Raw genomic sequence first — 17,108 nt, forward strand, 5'->3', positions numbered from 1 at the left:
TTTCCCACATTACCATAGAGGAAGTACCCACAAAAGTACACATGCACAGGACATTTTCACTAAACATACATTTAAGTGCAAAATTTTGCATACAGATAAAATGGGGTTGTAGTGTGGTTTAAACGGTAAATCGTAGTGAGGTGTATATACTCCACATACAGCCTTTTGCTTTGATTACATTAGTGGGATAGTTCTAATAAGCTTATGCAATGTCACAACATTTATTTTCATCCAGAGTTGCATCAATACTTTCCAAGATCTTGTATTGATACTGGGAGGGTTAGACCAATGCATACAGCCTCCTACAGCACATCCCAAAGATTCTCAATTGGGTTAAGATTTGGACTCCATGTATGAAAATAATGTCTCATGCTCCCTGAATCACTCTTTCAAAGTTTAATAAATCATGGCATTGTCATCTTGGAATATGCCAATGCCATCAGGGAAAATAAAATTCCTCGATGAAAAAAATCTGGTCATTCAGTATATCAGGTAGTTGGTTGACTACATTTTTTGGGCTTATAATATGGTGGAACCTAGACCTGACCAACAGAAGCAGCCCCAGATCATAAGACTGCCTCCACATGCTTGTACTGTAGGCAATAAGCATAATGCATCTCTTAATCTGCCTCTCTTCTTACCCTGATGCACCAATCACTCTGGAAGAAGGCAAAATCTGGACTTACCAGACCACATGACATGTTCCAATGCTCCACAGTCCAATCTTCATGCTTCCTAGCAAATAGAAGCTATTTCTTTCTCACTGATAAGTGTTTTCCTTAAGGCAACACAGCTGTTTTGTCCCATTCCATTGAGTTACAGTATCATCATATTGGATGTGTGGAAATGCTCTTATTTTCACCATTAATCATAGCAGTGAGTTTTTGTTCCTGTTGTTTTACAACTTGATTTCCCTAAGAGTTTAAGTGATCTTCCATCACACTTATTTAAGATGTTTTTTCGACTACATTTATTCCTCAAAAATATCCTCCCATGTTATAGTAATTTTATTAGTTTCAGCAATTTAGCAATCTTTTTAGTCGTTGCCTTTTCTTGATGTAGGGCAGTAATTTGACCCTTTTAAAACAGAGCAACACCTTTGCCACGACCACATTGCCTAACTGCATCAGTGAGGGTTAAGTATGATGGAAATATGAAGCATGAAAAGTGATTCATTCCAAAAAGTGTTCAGGTTGATTTAACTGTATATAAAGCAAAAGGAAAAAAAGGGAAAAAAATGCTATATGACAATAACATTTACTGCTAATAATACTGCTTAAACGTTACTATCTGACTTGACATTTCTGCACATGCTATCCCTTTGCTGGTTTTTGAGGCACGCATTGTACACACCTGCAGCATGGCATTGCGGAGGCTCCGCCCTCTAAATTCAAACGTCGCTTGGTGATTGGCCATTTGATGCTCTGCTTCGCTTGTGTTAGAACTGGGCACGCGCGGCCATGTTGACTGAAGTCTGAAGAGACAAAGGGACAGTGTTAATGAGAATTACAGCAACTAGGAGATTCTCACTACAGCGGCGGATAAACTTATGTTTAAACATCAACGGAGATTTAAAACTCTGAGCTTTAAAAGGTAACCCACTTAAACTTGGCTCAAATTTTGAGAAGTTCTCAACGCACTTAATTTACAGTACGGTTCCCCCAAGCTCGCTAGCTGGCTAGTTAGGTTAGTTTGCTAGCTAGCTAGTTCAACAACTTCATTCGGATCCACTTTTTTTTTAAATCCATTAAGCATAATGTTAGCTGTTTGTTTATAAAGCAAAATCTGCTTGGTAATGAATAATCAGCTACACGGTAACTTATCTGTTACGTTTTTTTTTTCATCCATGACGCTAACTAGCAACGATAGCTAACCAACTACTCATAGTTGTGTGTTACTTTTTGGCGATCTGAGTATTTATGCTAAAAAGGTAATTAGCTAGCCTTAGCAAACACTTAGCACACCCCGAACGTGTAGAGGTTTGACCGTTTAAACTGGAGCTTAACGTTACACGGTTTATTTGCAACAAAGCAACTTAAACCGTTAAGATAATATTAACTAGCACTGAACCTCAGTCTGTGCTTAAAGGCTGCATGGGTAAAGTTAGTGTTGGTGTTGACCATTTTACAGAAGCAGATTAAAAGCAAAATTAAGGATTATTTTAAGTTTTAGTAAGTGTTCAATGTATCCCCTAAACATTCTCATAATTTCTCCTGTCTTTTTAAGTTGCCGAGGCGTTTTATCACTCATTAAACACTAAGTCCTAGACATCCACATGTAAGGCAATTCTGAATGCCCCCTCAGAAATGTAGACAAATTGTTTGCTGTGCTACACAGCATATCAGCAATTTTATATCTGCCTGATTCATATAAAAAAAATTGTGTATGTGTGTATATGTGTATAATTGAACACAATTATGAGCATGAAAACTACCTCAATTTCTTTATATAACCCCTGCTACACTTATACACTTATCTCAGTGTTTCACTAGTACTTGGATACAATAAAATTAAAATGTTTTCTCAGATAATGGCCAGAGCCAGGATTAGACTGCCTGCTTCGCATCTGAAACAGTAGCCCCTCAGGGACTTGTGTGGTAATGGCTTGAAGTGAAGTCAGGACTGTACATGGATGTGGCAATAACTCCCAGCCGAGTTCCTGTAATGTGCAAGTGGTGTTCATGATTGATTGTGTGTACTGTCTCAGAAACACGTGCGTTTTTAACTTGTCACCAAATTGGGGGAAAATATCAGTTGATTTTTAAGGAGCAGGTATTCCACTCATTGAATGCTCACAGAAACAACTGCAGAAGTGCGTTCTGAGCCACGTCAGCCATCATCATTCATGGGCCTACAGCCTTCTTTAAAACGTTTGCACCATTCAGATGTAACAGATGTAAATTAATGCTGCTTAGAGTCTTATCATCGTGTACTGAAGTCTTCTGTACATGTCAGTTGGTTTCTCACCTTCATTTACAAGAAATTCCATCACAAGTCCTGGTTTGAAACACCCCTCATGTAAAAAAAACATATATATATTTTACTTCTTATTCTCTCCTTATTTAGTGTTTGATAGGTGAGCTCAGACCTGACCAACAGAAGCAGCCCCAGATCTTATTGTAGTTTTGCGTTAATCATCATTGTCACTGCTAATAACAACAAAGTAGTACTCTCCTTCCCATCCCTGCATGCCCTGTACTCATCTCTCTCCATCCTTGTCCTACCCATGACAATTTAATTCTCTCATGTTTCTGATTATAATACAAAAAATTTCCTTTATTTATTTCTTTTATGTGATATAGCTTAATTTGTCTAATCATTTATTTTTTTATTTCAAAGGTGACACACCGCTTTCTTGACGGAGGTGTTCAAAGAGTCAACAGGCCACAAAGAAAAGAGCAGCTATTGAATACAAAATAATTCTGTATTGACTTTTCAAATAAATATAGTGCCATTAGTTTCACTAGAGACATATTGGTGTAACATTTCTAATAAAGATAAAGAAACACCAATAATCTTTATAGATCATAACTCAAAGTTTTTTTTTTTTTAATTTCTTATGATCTTCAGCACTTGGAACCAAAAACAACATAAAAGGTACTTCAGAGTAAGACTTAATACTGGCAGCCAAGTAAAGATAGAAGTAAACATTTTACAAAATCTTCAGGGATAGCAAAAGTAAAAAAAAAAAAAAAAAAAAAAAAAGGTAGTGTTTTTGCATTTACTTAAAGTCCAAAGGCTAGATTTGAGTGATTTAAAATACACGCTTGCAAATCGTGTATTTTAATAGTGACAGCAGATTATATTTATTCATATAAATACAATTTTCTCCTCTTTTGGGAGAGTTCTCTTTCAAACTATTTTCAAACGTCAATACCTCTTCTTTTCAAGAGGTCGGCACGTACAAGTGAGAGTAGTACAAAACAAGTGTTTACACAGAAGGGCTTTGGGTTTAATAAAAGCATTGAAAGAACAGGAGATTAGCAGAAGCATTCTAGAAGAGAAATCTGCAAGAAATTGTTGACTCCAAGAACCATATCCTGTAGCAATGGCCACTGCAAGAACACAGATTCCCACCACAGTCATTGGAGTCTCCAAACAGAATGGTCAGGCCAGGTCCGCCGACCTCCAGTCAGGATTGCAGCCATCAACAGTGCTCAGTGTCTCCCAGAAAGGAAGCAGCATACCACACACCAGTGGTGGTATCAGGTACACCTTAAAAATTTGACCATATTTGAGTACATTTGAATAAAAATGTTAGTCTATGTGTTTGAAGTAGGATGTATTTAACCTTTTGTTCAGATTTGGAGATGACTGGAAGAAGTCTCTGCAGCTCCCACAAAAGGATATGAGAGTGAAAACCTCAGTAAGTTAGAAAATTTCAAACATACATGCCTTTGCCTGAAGTTTAAATGGTTTTGGTTCCAGCACAAATAGTTTATTATAATTTTATAAATGTGTTTAATAGTTTATTTATTTATTTTGACCGCCTCCCAAGTATATTTTCGGCATCCGTCTTGATCAATTAACTAGTAGCAGACAGTTACTTCTTGTGCTATTGCTCCTACCGCGAAAGCAGTGCACTAAAAGGTGGTAAATGCAACAGATGTCAGCTGCCTTAAAAAGAATAAAAAGAAAGTACTGATGGTCACACATCAGCACTCCCTTCTCATTCTTTTTTTTAAGGCAGTTGGCATCTGTTGCATTTACAACCACTGTCCCTTGCCAGGAGATGCCAAAAGACCAACAACAACTGGTGGTCACACATGCTCTGCAGAGAAATACAGTTTCGCACTGTGAACAGGATGTTCTTTTTAAAGAATGAAGAAAAAAAAACCCAGGAAGGTTAATCCTTAAAACTCAAGCGACATGGATCCATGCTGCAATACACCATTGGCCAATGACCAATAAAATATATATTTTTGCTTTGCCATTGTGCATTCGGGGTTTTATGTCATGTAGAACCAAAGTTTTCGTTACTTTTAGAACATAAAGTTTTACTGCTACTGAAATATGAGAATGACATCGCAGAAATGTAGTACTCACAAATGCACATATTATTATTTGGTTACAATAAGAAGCCGAAAACAACCATAAAACATGCAATCTCATGCATTTGTGCTACTTTTTTGCCTGTGTCCCATTTTGTTTAATGTTTTTTTTTTTTCAGTCATGTTTGTATGGTTGGTTAAAATGAAATAAAATTCAGGTTGTGCCCAAAAAGCATGTCACTATATTGTACAATCCATATACTGTGTGTATGTGTATACGTACGTATTTATATATAAATATATAGTACCCTTTGACTCTGGCAACCCTGACCAATGACATTACTTTCTCTTGTTCATGATTTATTTACTATTTTCTGGGGAAAAAATCCCACAAATGCTCATATTACTATTTTAGTAATGTGAGCATTTGTGGGATTTTTTTTCCAGAATTTTCTCACGGCTTACAAATTTGGTATACATCCCTCCTGATATAGAATCAGCTTTAGCACAAATCTGTTATTTTGTCCCTTTTGTTGTCTCTAAAGACTTTTTAAGACTCAGGAGACTGTTTAGGAAATCTTTGAAATCTTCTATAGCAACCTAAAATCATCTATGATGATTTTATCGTGCTTTTCTTAAATCAGTTTTATTATTTTCTTTGGCATCATGGTTTGGAAATCTTTCGGTCAAGAATAGAAATATTCGAAATCAGATAGTTAAGTGGTCCAGCAGGCTGATTGGGGTGTCATTTATTAGTTTAGAGGCTGTGTACACTAGGAGAATAACAAATTAAATTTTAGGTGACATCACTCATCCTGTGCATGCAGAGTTTCGTCGTCTTCCTTCCGGTCATATGTTTTTGGTGTCAAGTTGTAGAACTAAACGATATAAAAATAGTATTCCAGCAGCAATTAGACAGTAAATAAGGTATAAACAGATATTTAAAGGAGAATTGGACACTAAATAATTGTTTGGGCATTTATGTTTAAAGTTTATGGTACTTGTTTGTTTTACTATGTGTGCTTTGTTTTGTACTGTATTTGTTGTAAATGAGGACTGTTGACTGCAAATCAATTTTACCCTTGGTACAAAAAAAGGAACTTGAACTTAAACCCTAAATCTTTTTTTAATTTTTTTAATTTTTTTTAATTTTTTTTTTTTAGGATGTTACAGCAACCAAAGGGAATGAGTTTGAGGATTATTGCCTTAAACGAGAATTGTTGATGGGCATCTTTGAGATGGGTTGGGAGAAGCCATCTCCTATTCAGGTACTGTGAATCCACACTGGTCAGCTTTAGCATTGCCAGGTGTATTAAAAGTCATTGGCGTTGGTCTAACATTAACTTTGACATTTGTTTAATAGGCATTTTGATGCCTTTCTCTGGCTTTCTAAAATAACCTGGATTTCCAAATCTATTCACAAATGCACTGGTACAAGTTGGTCATGCTCAGTGTTAATATGCATTTATTTTTGAAAACTAGATTAATCATGTAAATATTCTTATTTTATTCATGTATTTTCTTATTCTTCTTCTTCTTATTATTATTATTATGTTCTGATTTTGCCTTTGTTTTGTAGGAGGAGAGCATTCCTATTGCCTTGTCAGGAAGGGACATTCTGGCCCGGGCCAAAAATGGCACAGGGAAAAGTGGAGCCTACCTCATCCCTCTTCTGGAGAGGATTGACCTAAAAAAGGATCATATTCAAGGTAAGATGAGTTTCTTTCTATCCATAATTTGGCTCAAAATAATTTGTGCTTTGTCTTCATAAACCTGCCTTTTGTCATGTGACATCAAAAGACTTCAGTTTAGGGCTGCAACAACTAATCGATAAAATCGATAATTATCGATAATGAAATTCGTTGTCAACGAATGCCGTTATCGATTAGTTGGGCTGCGCACGTTACTGAGAAGCGCGACCCCAAGATGCACAAATACACACAGCCGCTCGCGCGATGGAGGTCACAGAAGCGCCGGCAGGAAAAAGCGCGCGCCCCGAGTCCTCCAGGGTCCGGGAGTGATTTACATTAAACGCCTCTAAGAAGACGGTAACCTGCACGCTATGCAAGACCGAGCTTACATGGCATGTCATGCACGAACACTTAAAGAGAAAACGTGTTGGTGTTACGGATAGCGAAACGTCAGCAGAGTCAGTAAAAACTGTATCTCCATCGTGTAAAAGTTGTATAGTTTAAGTGCTTTTAGTTTAAACTGTTTGCTAACTTCGGGACAGTCGCGCTAGATCTGTTCACGCGCTACTCGCGAGCATTACATTGCGCAATCACCTCACGAGCAATAGTGATTAGTTACATGGCGCTATTTTAGATCAGCTTAATTTACACAGTGTGAATAACAGTAGAATATTACATTTAGTGATTGTTGTGATTTTCAGCGAATGCAAATAATAGTACATTTGTGACTATTAGCTTTTTGCATTTATACAGTTTTTTTTATAGTCCACTACAAAGTTAACTTGTAATTTACTGTGGTTTTACTTATGCATACATCATTTTATTATACAAAATTACATTATTTTAGCTGTTTGTCTTATCAACTGAATATATCAGTGTATTTTTTAACTATATATATATATATATATATATATATATATATATATATATATATATATATATATACTGTATATATTATATACTACATTTCATTTAAGGTTTAAAATGTCCAAATTAAACATTATTAACTCTATATGTGGCTTTTGCATTTTTTAAAGTTTATTTTTATACATAAATAATACCCTGATTTATGTTTTTTTAAAATAGTTATAAGCGAAATATCTAATGAAAGAAGCGGTTAGGTTTTATCCGATTAATCGATTAATCGAAAATATAATCGCCCAACTAATCGATTATCAAAATAATCGTTAGTTGCAGCCCTACTTCAGTTATGTTTTGTACCTGTATGATCGTTGGGGTGGCAGAGGTTATGTTTTCTTTCCAGTTTAATGCCTTTTCCCCTATTTTTAATGTCTTCTATCTATATGTTGTCCTTTTATAACCTTTTTATTTTGTTTAAACTTGGACCAAATTTTTATCGTTTTATCCTTTTCACCCCCCCCCCCCCCCCCCCACATATTTCCGAAGACCATGATGCAGCATAATTTGTATTTTTATACTTGTTTTTGAAACTCAAACAGATTCCCGATTTTGTTCCTCAGCATTAAGTTATTTTTTTTTTTAAATATAAAGTAAAATAACATTTTTTGTGTTAGAATGTTTTGCATGCTATTCTGATAAAAATTATGCACCAGAATAAGTTTTAAAACTTTTTCATGCTGCCTCACTCCATAGCCATAGTAATGGTGCCAACTCGTGAACTGGCTCTTCAGATGAGCCAAATCTGCATCACTATGAGCAGGCACATGGGTGGTGTGAAGGTCATGGCCACTACTGGTGGAACCAATCTAAAGGATGACATCATGCGCCTGGATGAGACAGGTAAGCGTGCACAGCTTGGGTAAGTTTAAAGAGGTTGTGTAAAAAAAAAATGTGTTAATTCTCATTTGCATTTTCTACATGTGTCTGTGGTGATGAATATGTATTTAGATACACTCCAATATTTTTCTTTATTTCTTTGACTCTCTTAGTGCATGTGGTAATAGCCACTCCAGGCAGGCTGCTGGACCTTATGAAGAAAGGTTTGGCCAAAGCTGACAAAGTCCACATGATGGTGATGGATGAGGTAGGTTTATTGAGCTGCATATAAACTTTAAATTACTGAAATTAAGGTCTGTATGTATGAGACATTGAGAAACCCAGAGAATGAGAGCAGACATGACATGAATTTCTCCAGACACAAAGTTAATGCTCATAATGATCTTTCTCATTGTCCTTATTCCTCTTTCCTTAGGCAGACAAGTTGCTCTCTCAAGATTTTGTCATCCTAATTGAGGAGATCATTGGATTTTTGGACAGAAATCGTCAGATACTGCTTTATTCTGCCACCTTTCCCGTCACTGTTCAAAAATTCATGGTGAGTGGGGTGGGAGGGACTTGGGGGTTGATAAAGTTGATAAATATAATCTATACAGTTGTGCTTAAAAGTTTGCATACTTTGGGAGAATTTTCAAGATGTTTTCAAGAAGAAAACATGAGTTAAAAGGGCCTTATAGGACTTAAGTTCTATGTTTTTAATATCTTGGTATTGCCCCCTTTAGCATCAATGATAACATAGTCTTTTGTAATAATTGTGCATATGGTCCTTAATTCTCTCTGCATTCTTTTTGGAAAAATGCCTTCAGTTGCTGTAAATTCTTCGGTTGTCTTGCATGAACTGCATGTTTGAGATTTCCCCAAAGTGGCTCAATGATATTGAGGAGGTCAGGAGACTGTGATGGTCACTCTTGAACCTTCACCTTTTTCTGCTGTAGCCAGTGCTTTGGATTATCGTCATGTTGGAACATCCAAGATCGTCCCATGCGCAGTAGAATGCAAATTGTCTGCCGGTATTTTCTGATAACATGCTGCATTTATCTTGCCATCAGTTTTGCCTAACATCCCTGTGCCACTGAAGATCACACAGCCCCAAAGCATTAGAGATCCACCACTATGCTCTACAGTGGGGATGATGTACTTTTCACTATAGGGCTTGTTGGCTCCTCTCCAAAAAAAAGTTCAGTTTTGTTCTCATCATTCCAATTGACTCTACTCCAGAAGTTGTGAGGCTTGTCTAGGTGCTGTCTGGCGTACTGCAAGTGGGGCGCTTTGTGGCATGGGTGTAGTAACAGCTTTCTCCTGGTGTTCATGTACCTCCTTAATGTGCTCCTTGAAACACCACCACCACTTCTTTTCCAGAGCAGCCTGTATTTCTTTCCAAGTTGTTTGTGAGTTACTCTTTGCCTCCAGACCAATTCTTGTGGCAGTAGTGGTTGAAATCTTTCTTGGCCTAGAAAGGTCTTTCTTGGTCTGACTGTGGCTTCAACAGAACTTCTTATTTTCCACCTCTTTATCAGAGTTTGAACAGTAATGACTGGAATTGTAAATTTTGAGATCTTCTTCTTATCCTTCTCATGCTTTTTGAAGTTCAACATGTTTATCTTTCAGTGTATACAAACTTTTAAGCAAACTTGATACATTGTATGTTTAGTATTTAAATCTAGAAGTCTTTAACTTGTATTTATGTCTCCTACAACTGTTTTTACCGTGTGTTTATGCTTTTGTTCTATGCAGTCAAAACATCTCAAAAAACCCTACGAAATAAACCTGATGGATGAGCTTACTCTCAAGGGCATTACTCAGTACTATGCATATGTAACGGAGAGACAGAAAGTGCACTGCCTGAACACACTTTTCTCCAGGGTACGACACGAAACTATGCTTTTTACTCTTTTTATTTCTATGTATTACATTTACATTGGGACTTAAATTAGACCAAATTAAGGTGTATTCCATATCATTATTTTCATTTAAGCATGGGCATTTGTGATAGTTTGCTTAGAGATGTGAGCAGCCATGTATATTACATGTGCTGCAGTGACAATAAGCTTTCAGCTTTGTTGATAAAAGCACAGTGAGAATTTGACTTATTTTGAAAAATCTCCATGTGGGAAAATGGTGATGATTTGGGATAAATTCAGATTTTACAATATGAAATGCTTAAACGACCGCCCGTGATCTTAAAGATTATTAATATGAAATAAATATGGAATAAAATAAGTAAAGTATAGAAAAACTTTAGCTAAGGAAAATATAGCAATAGAAGATAAAATAAAATATAAGAAAAACCTAGCTGTACAAATATGGAAAAATATAGAAAACTTTAGTGTAGAGATGAAATGGGATTTAAATATTTACATTTTTGTTTGATTTTTAAAATATATGATTTCATATGCTTTGTGAACTTTTTTTTTTTTTTTTTTCTTATTTAGCTTCAGATCAACCAGTCAATAATCTTCTGTAACTCAACCCAGAGGGTGGAACTTTTGGCTAAGAAGATCACACAGTTGGGATACTCCTGCTTTTATATCCATGCAAAAATGATGCAGGTAATTTCCCAGAACATGAAATCATTAGATTGATATTTTAGCCATGGCTCCCAAATTGTCATTCCCCAATCTTTAGTGTGTGGGGGCATTTTTTTTTTTAGGTAGATGGCTTGGTAAGAGTTTTGTTCAATATCATTGCATGTATTGCATTTTTACAGGAATACAGAAACCGTGTGTTCCATGACTTCAGAAACGGTCTCTGTAGAAACCTGGTTTGCACAGGTCAGTATATTTTGCTGTTCAGACTAATCTTATCCACATTGGTGCCTAATTTAATCATATCCTATTTTACATTGTAATTACTTTTTACAGACCTTTTCACAAGAGGAATTGACATTCAGGCTGTCAATGTGGTCATCAACTTTGACTTTCCCAGAAATGCAGAGACCTACCTACACCGCATTGGGAGATCAGGTAACTACACCAGATATATTTACCATGTAGAAAGTGTAAAGACCTCCAAACAAGACCATCCAGAAATCTAAATTACTTATAAGTTCCTAGATCACAATCCTTTATTATAGACTATTTTACTACGTTGTAGGGAAGCAATATAGAACATTTTGTGGATGTTTTATCTTAGTTGCCTTTACCCCAGGATCTTGGCAAACACTCCAAAATGAGGAGGGAAAAGCCAGATTTTGGTATAAATTGTGTTTCTGGATACCTCTAATTTAAGTTAATAAATATAACAAGCACTTTAATAGAAAAACCATTACGAATACTGGGAAGGTCACCCTTAACATGGCTTAAGTACTTCATAGTATGTTCTCCCACGTGTCAATGGTGTTCTACTGGATTCAGACACAGTGACTGGAAAGGCCACTGAAAAACACTGAACTAATTTTTATAAAACCAGTTTGAGATTATTTTGCTTTGTGACATGGTGCATTGTCGTGCTAGAATTAGCCATTAGATGATGGTAAATTGTGGCCATGGGATGCACATGGTCTGCAACAATATTTAAAAATACTTGTGACATTTCATGTAATGCTTGCTTTGGTATTATTGAGCCCGAAGTACCATTACCTCATCTCCACTAGCCTTGACTGTTGACACAAAAATGGTTGGATTAATTCTGTTGGCATTAAATTCCAACCGTGCCATGTGTGTGCCCTAGCAGAAATCTAGTTTCAACGGTCTAGTTCCTGTGAGTCTGTTCCCAGTGCAGCCCGAAAATTCTGTTTTTGGCTGACAGAAATGGAACCTGACATGGTGTTTTGTTGTAGGCCATCTGGCTCACTTTTGAAACATTATGTGTTCTGAGATGCTTATCTACTAACCGCGCTTATATAGAGCAGTTATCAGATCTAACCTGTCTGGCTATTTTTCAATGACTTACGTCATGGACAAGGCAATTGCATCTGCAGAACTGCCATGTTCATGGTTGGTGTTTTTTTTTTTTTTGTTTGTTTTGTTTTTGTTTTTGTTTTTTTGGCGGCACAGTGGCTTAGTGGTTAGCACAGTGCTTAGTGGGTTTCCTCCCACAGTCCAAATGCAGATTAGACTTAGATTGCTTTTCCCATTGCTCCTAGTGTGTGAATGAGTGTGTGCCCTGCGATAAATGGGCACTCTCCAGGTGTACCCTGCCTTGTGCCCAAAGTTTCCTGGGATAGGCTACAGGCCCCTGCGACCCTGTAACACATGATTAAGCGGTATAGATGATGTGTGTGCGAGACAGTAAGACTGTTAGTTTGATTTGTTTTTTGTTTGTTGTTTTTTGTGCAGTATATTGAGTAAATTGTAGTCTGATGTGCATGAAAATACAAGGGAATTAGTGATTTATTGAATGTCTCCTACCAACAATCATGCTATAGACAGGCTCACTAAAAGCAATATGTTTCCCCCCATCCTGATGGATGTTGTGAACATTATGCCAAGGCGCTGGTCCATATCTGCATGAGTTTATGCATTGTACTTTTTCCACACAATTGGCTGACTTATATAATTGCATGAATTACTAAGTGTAGGAATTCTTACACTGCTCCTTTAAGTGTGTTTCTACTCATTCCTGTCCCTATTTTGGGTTTTCTACCGACATAAACTTAATTCAGTTTGTCATCATTCTAATAACCAGTTGCCAAGCTATTCATTATGCACTATTCAATTATTTGTTTTCACTGTACATAAGATTATTAAAATGAATTTATTTACCCAACATTTATTTACATTTATCTATTCAGTCATATGAATGACCTATAAATGTGTTTGTTTTATAGGCAGGTTTGGGCATCTTGGTTTGGCCATTAATCTGATTACTTCAGATGATCGTTTCAATCTGAAGGCCATTGAGGACCAGCTAGTGACCGAAATTAAGCCCATTCCCGGTAGCATTGATAAGAGCCTTTATGTAGCAGAGTTCCACGCTATCAACCATGAGGAAGAGGAAGAAAAGGAGGCTGACCTTGGTGCACCTTAGTTGATGAGAAACTATACGAAGGTTTTGACTTTTCCATGCTTTTTATAAATGCAGATTATTTACAAATTTAATTCTGAAATAAACAGTGGCAAAATGTTTACTTTACACAGTAAAATATATATTGTAATTATTAATAATATAAGGAAACAAAGGTTACTGAACAACTAATAAATGCTGTTTATTTTTGTACAATCATCAATGCAAAAATATTGATTCTAATTGAGTTTGTCCTCTTTTGTCAGATTCTCCACTAGAGAATAAATGGATGGTGCCTGGCATTTTGCACATCTTCTGTTGAACAAGGGCACAAGGGTGAAGTCCCTTTTACTACATTTGCCTTTTTTTTTTTTTTTTTTTTTTTAAATGTTTCCACTGTTTTGTTGGCTCTGCAAAGCTGTCAGACTCCAAACTGTTAAATACCACCATGCATGTTACTAGCACTTTTTTTTTCATTACCATTGTCTTAGTATGTTAAATTTGCCTGCCACTGTTTTGCTTTATTACCAAATACAAAAGGGTTCTTTAGTTCAGTATGGTCATGTGTAAAACCTACCTCGGCAACCCTGCCCCCCCTAAAAAGTGCTAGTATAATTGAGAATAATTTATATAATTTTCTGTGATTTTACATGAGCACTTGCTTACCCAGTTATGCATAACCTAAGTGCCTCTAGTGCTTTATGATCACTTAAAGGGACCCTTTCTTCAGGATTAAGTGGCCTGAATATTTTTTAAGAAAAAAACTAAATCATCTGCTTTTTCAAATTTGCTCCACTTGCTAATTTATTATTCTTTTTTTTAAATATAGCATGCATTCCTATAAGACTATTGTATGTCTGAGCCAGCTTGTATTTTACCAGTTTACCCAGTGGAGGTTTTTTTTCTTGTTGTTCATCTGTTTTGATGTAATAATACAAACTGACAAGTGCTACTGTTAAAAAACAAAACAAAAAAAACAGCAATTGCCTGTGTGTAGTTCTCAAAGCTGTTTAATGCCAATCTGAGCCAATTCAAGCCTGCCTTTACCTAGTTTCTGTTTAAATTTTACCATCTTTGATGCATTGTGAGTAGAAGTTGTGCTTTTACTGACCTGTAAAAAGGGAGACCATCTAAAGCTTTTGTTCCAGATGTCAGTGCCAGCATCTACACTATTATTTTCTTTGAAAAGAAATAAAGTATCAGCATATTTTCACATTTTTATGCAGTATTTTTTTTCCATTTTTTTTGAAGGTTTTACAAACAGTTTAAATGTACTAATAGCGGTCTTTCTGGAACCGTGTGTAAGTATCAGGATATCCAACAATTTGTAATGTTTATGCATTACATTTAATACTCAAGGTACACTGTCATATACCCATCATGTCATTTGTCTCTCTTATCAAAGATTGCCTATACAAAAGTACACTAATTGCACTACAGCTAAATTCTGTTGTAACTTCCAACAAATGAAGAAAGTATAAAGAAAGGCAAAGAAAATGGAACACTCCATTTTTTTTTATTAAAGATAAAAGATAAGTCTTTCATTCCATTAATGTAAATAAACATTCTGTATACAGTAGATTGTATGTTGTCATAATATTTTCCATTTACTGCAGGGGGGGGGGGGGGTCATCTGTTTAAAATGCTGTGGTCAAAATTATTTAATTCTCTGCAGAGGTTTGTTTTCTCATGTACCTCATGCTGAAACTGAAACCTCGACTGTTAAAGAGCTGAGGTGAAGGTAATCAATTGTTATTCTGATCTGTCTGTGGTGACTGAGTAGGAATCAAAATAGTTTCTAAGTAAACATTGTCCTGGGAGCTTTGGATGAAGGTAAGAAAAGGCTAATCAATGCTTTTAATAGGTAAAGTACACAGATAATGCCCCATTGTGTGTCAGTAAAAGTGAAATGACTGCCGCCCATTACTAATAACACATTTCCAAATCTGTATATATACTCAGCAAAAAGAGGGAGGCTCAAAATCAAAAGTACCAGTCAGTATCTGGTGTGGCCACCAGCTGCTTGAAGTACTGCAGTGTATCTCCTCCTCATGGACTGCCTATTGCGGACAGTCTGAGCACTGATGGAGGGATTGTGTGTTCCTGGGGTCCGTTCTTCGTACGTCAATTGACACATCTAAGATGAGAACATCGTGCTAATTACGATCCGGCTAAGTCGGTTTTTCGAGCTCACCTGTTATTGATGATTAGTATAGCTGGATTGAGTTGTCTAGGATTATTGCGTGTTCGTGCGTTGGTTTAAAAGGCGTTATGCATCGACAGTAGAAACACTGATCACAAGCCCTTTGATTGGATGACGAAATGACGAAATGGCAAAAGAGCGGCTCAACTTTTTTTGTAACACGTGTTATGCGCTGAAATGCCCCCTGCCATGGATTGCCCCCCCCTACATAATCCTTATCAAATATTATATTAGAACATAAATTCATAGGTTAATGGTTTACAAATTACACGAGAAAATAAAATAAGCAATATGAAAATAAATATGTTGTATATGAAAAAATAGAAATATTAATATTTTTCAATACAACATGTATACTTTTATATTGTTTATTTTATAATAAAATTAGTTTCGTCCAATTTATCATTATAAAATATTTATTTTTAATATATATAAATATTTATTTGCATATTTTTATGACAAACCCCTGAAACATAAATGTGTTACAAAATGAACATTATACAAGAATTTGTATTAATGGTCTTGACGGCTGTATCATGCCTAGGGTTTATTATAATAGTAATATATTTGATATCAATAAACCTATGAATTTATGTTTATATATATATATATATATATATATATATATAAAATATTTGATAGCGATTATGTGTGTGTGTGCTGTCCATGGCAGGGGGCATATATTTTTCTTTTTCCACGTGAGTCAGTTGTCCTCTTTAACCAATCAGATGTGACCTGATTGGTTAAAGCGCACCCTGGGCATCTTTCTTTGGATGTTTTTCACAGTCGCTAGACAAGTCTCTTTAGTGTCCTGCGTTTTTAGAACTGTGACCTTAAATGCCTACTTTCTGTAAGCTGTTAAGGTCTTAACGACCATTCCACAGGAATTAATTAACCTGCATGTTAATTAATTGATTATGGTTAATTGAACATACATGGAAAACATTGTTTAAACCCTCTACAATGAAGATCTGGGTTAGAACCCTAACCCTAGTTATTTGGATTTTTACAACATTATTGTTAAAATACACAGTCCTGAAAAAAAAAAAAAAAAAAAAAAAAAAAATATATATATATATATATATATATATATATATATATATATATATATACACACACACAAAGTTATATATGTAAAATATGTATTTATTTGGGGTATCTGTTTCTTCCTGAAGCATTGGCGCACGTGGACTTGTGTCGTTCGGGAAAGAGTCGACTCTATGAACCGACACTTTTAGGTGAACATTATGTACCTTTCAAAATATTTCTGAATCGCTGATTAGCGTGACTGGTAAGAGGTGTGTTAGTGTGTATGACCATGCGTAAACAAAGAACAATAATCACCGATCCTAATATTTAATAATACTTTGTCCAGTTTAGAAAATGTCACACTGAGTCGTTTGGGAGCCTAACGAGTCGTTTTGGAACAGTAAGCTGATTGGAATGATGCAGTGCTGTGAAGGTTTTTTGTGTGCTTCATGACTTTGCATAGGATATTAACCTGTTCTTTGATTCATTTGT

The 17,108-nt window shown here is 35.8% G+C and overlaps 1 protein-coding gene across 1 annotated transcript; it reads left to right on the forward strand.

Moving 5' to 3' along the window:
* Nucleotides 1-1,454: 1,454 nt before the first annotated feature.
* On the forward strand, nt 1,455-14,597 carry ddx61 (DEAD (Asp-Glu-Ala-Asp) box helicase 61). Its single transcript, XM_053494631.1, has 14 exons — nt 1,455-1,593; nt 3,340-4,209; nt 4,303-4,366; nt 6,155-6,259; nt 6,571-6,700; nt 8,297-8,443; nt 8,593-8,687; nt 8,856-8,978; nt 10,175-10,303; nt 10,873-10,989; nt 11,148-11,211; nt 11,302-11,403; nt 13,209-13,429; nt 13,651-14,597. Exons 2-13 carry the CDS (start codon nt 4,049-4,051, stop codon nt 13,406-13,408), a joined length of 1,437 nt encoding a protein of 478 aa, XP_053350606.1. The 5' UTR covers nt 1,455-1,593; nt 3,340-4,048; the 3' UTR covers nt 13,409-13,429; nt 13,651-14,597.
* Nucleotides 14,598-17,108: the final 2,511 nt, after the last annotated feature.

This window comes from Clarias gariepinus, chromosome 4, assembly GCF_024256425.1.
Source record: "Clarias gariepinus isolate MV-2021 ecotype Netherlands chromosome 4, CGAR_prim_01v2, whole genome shotgun sequence".
Taxonomy (NCBI): Eukaryota; Metazoa; Chordata; class Actinopteri; order Siluriformes; family Clariidae; genus Clarias; species Clarias gariepinus.

What these genes read in the sequence shown, in the direction of transcription:
- ddx61 (XM_053494631.1), top strand. Translation starts at nt 4,049, where the DNA reads ATGGCCACTGCAAGAACACAGATTCCCACCACAGTCATTGGAGTCTCC. An exon ending in ACATGATGGTGATGGATGAG is followed by an intron (nt 8,688 to 8,855) that starts GTAGGTTTATTG and finishes CTCTTTCCTTAG; the next exon opens with GCAGACAAGTTGCTCTCTCA. An exon ending in TCACTGTTCAAAAATTCATG is followed by an intron (nt 8,979 to 10,174) that starts GTGAGTGGGGTG and finishes TGTTCTATGCAG; the next exon opens with TCAAAACATCTCAAAAAACC.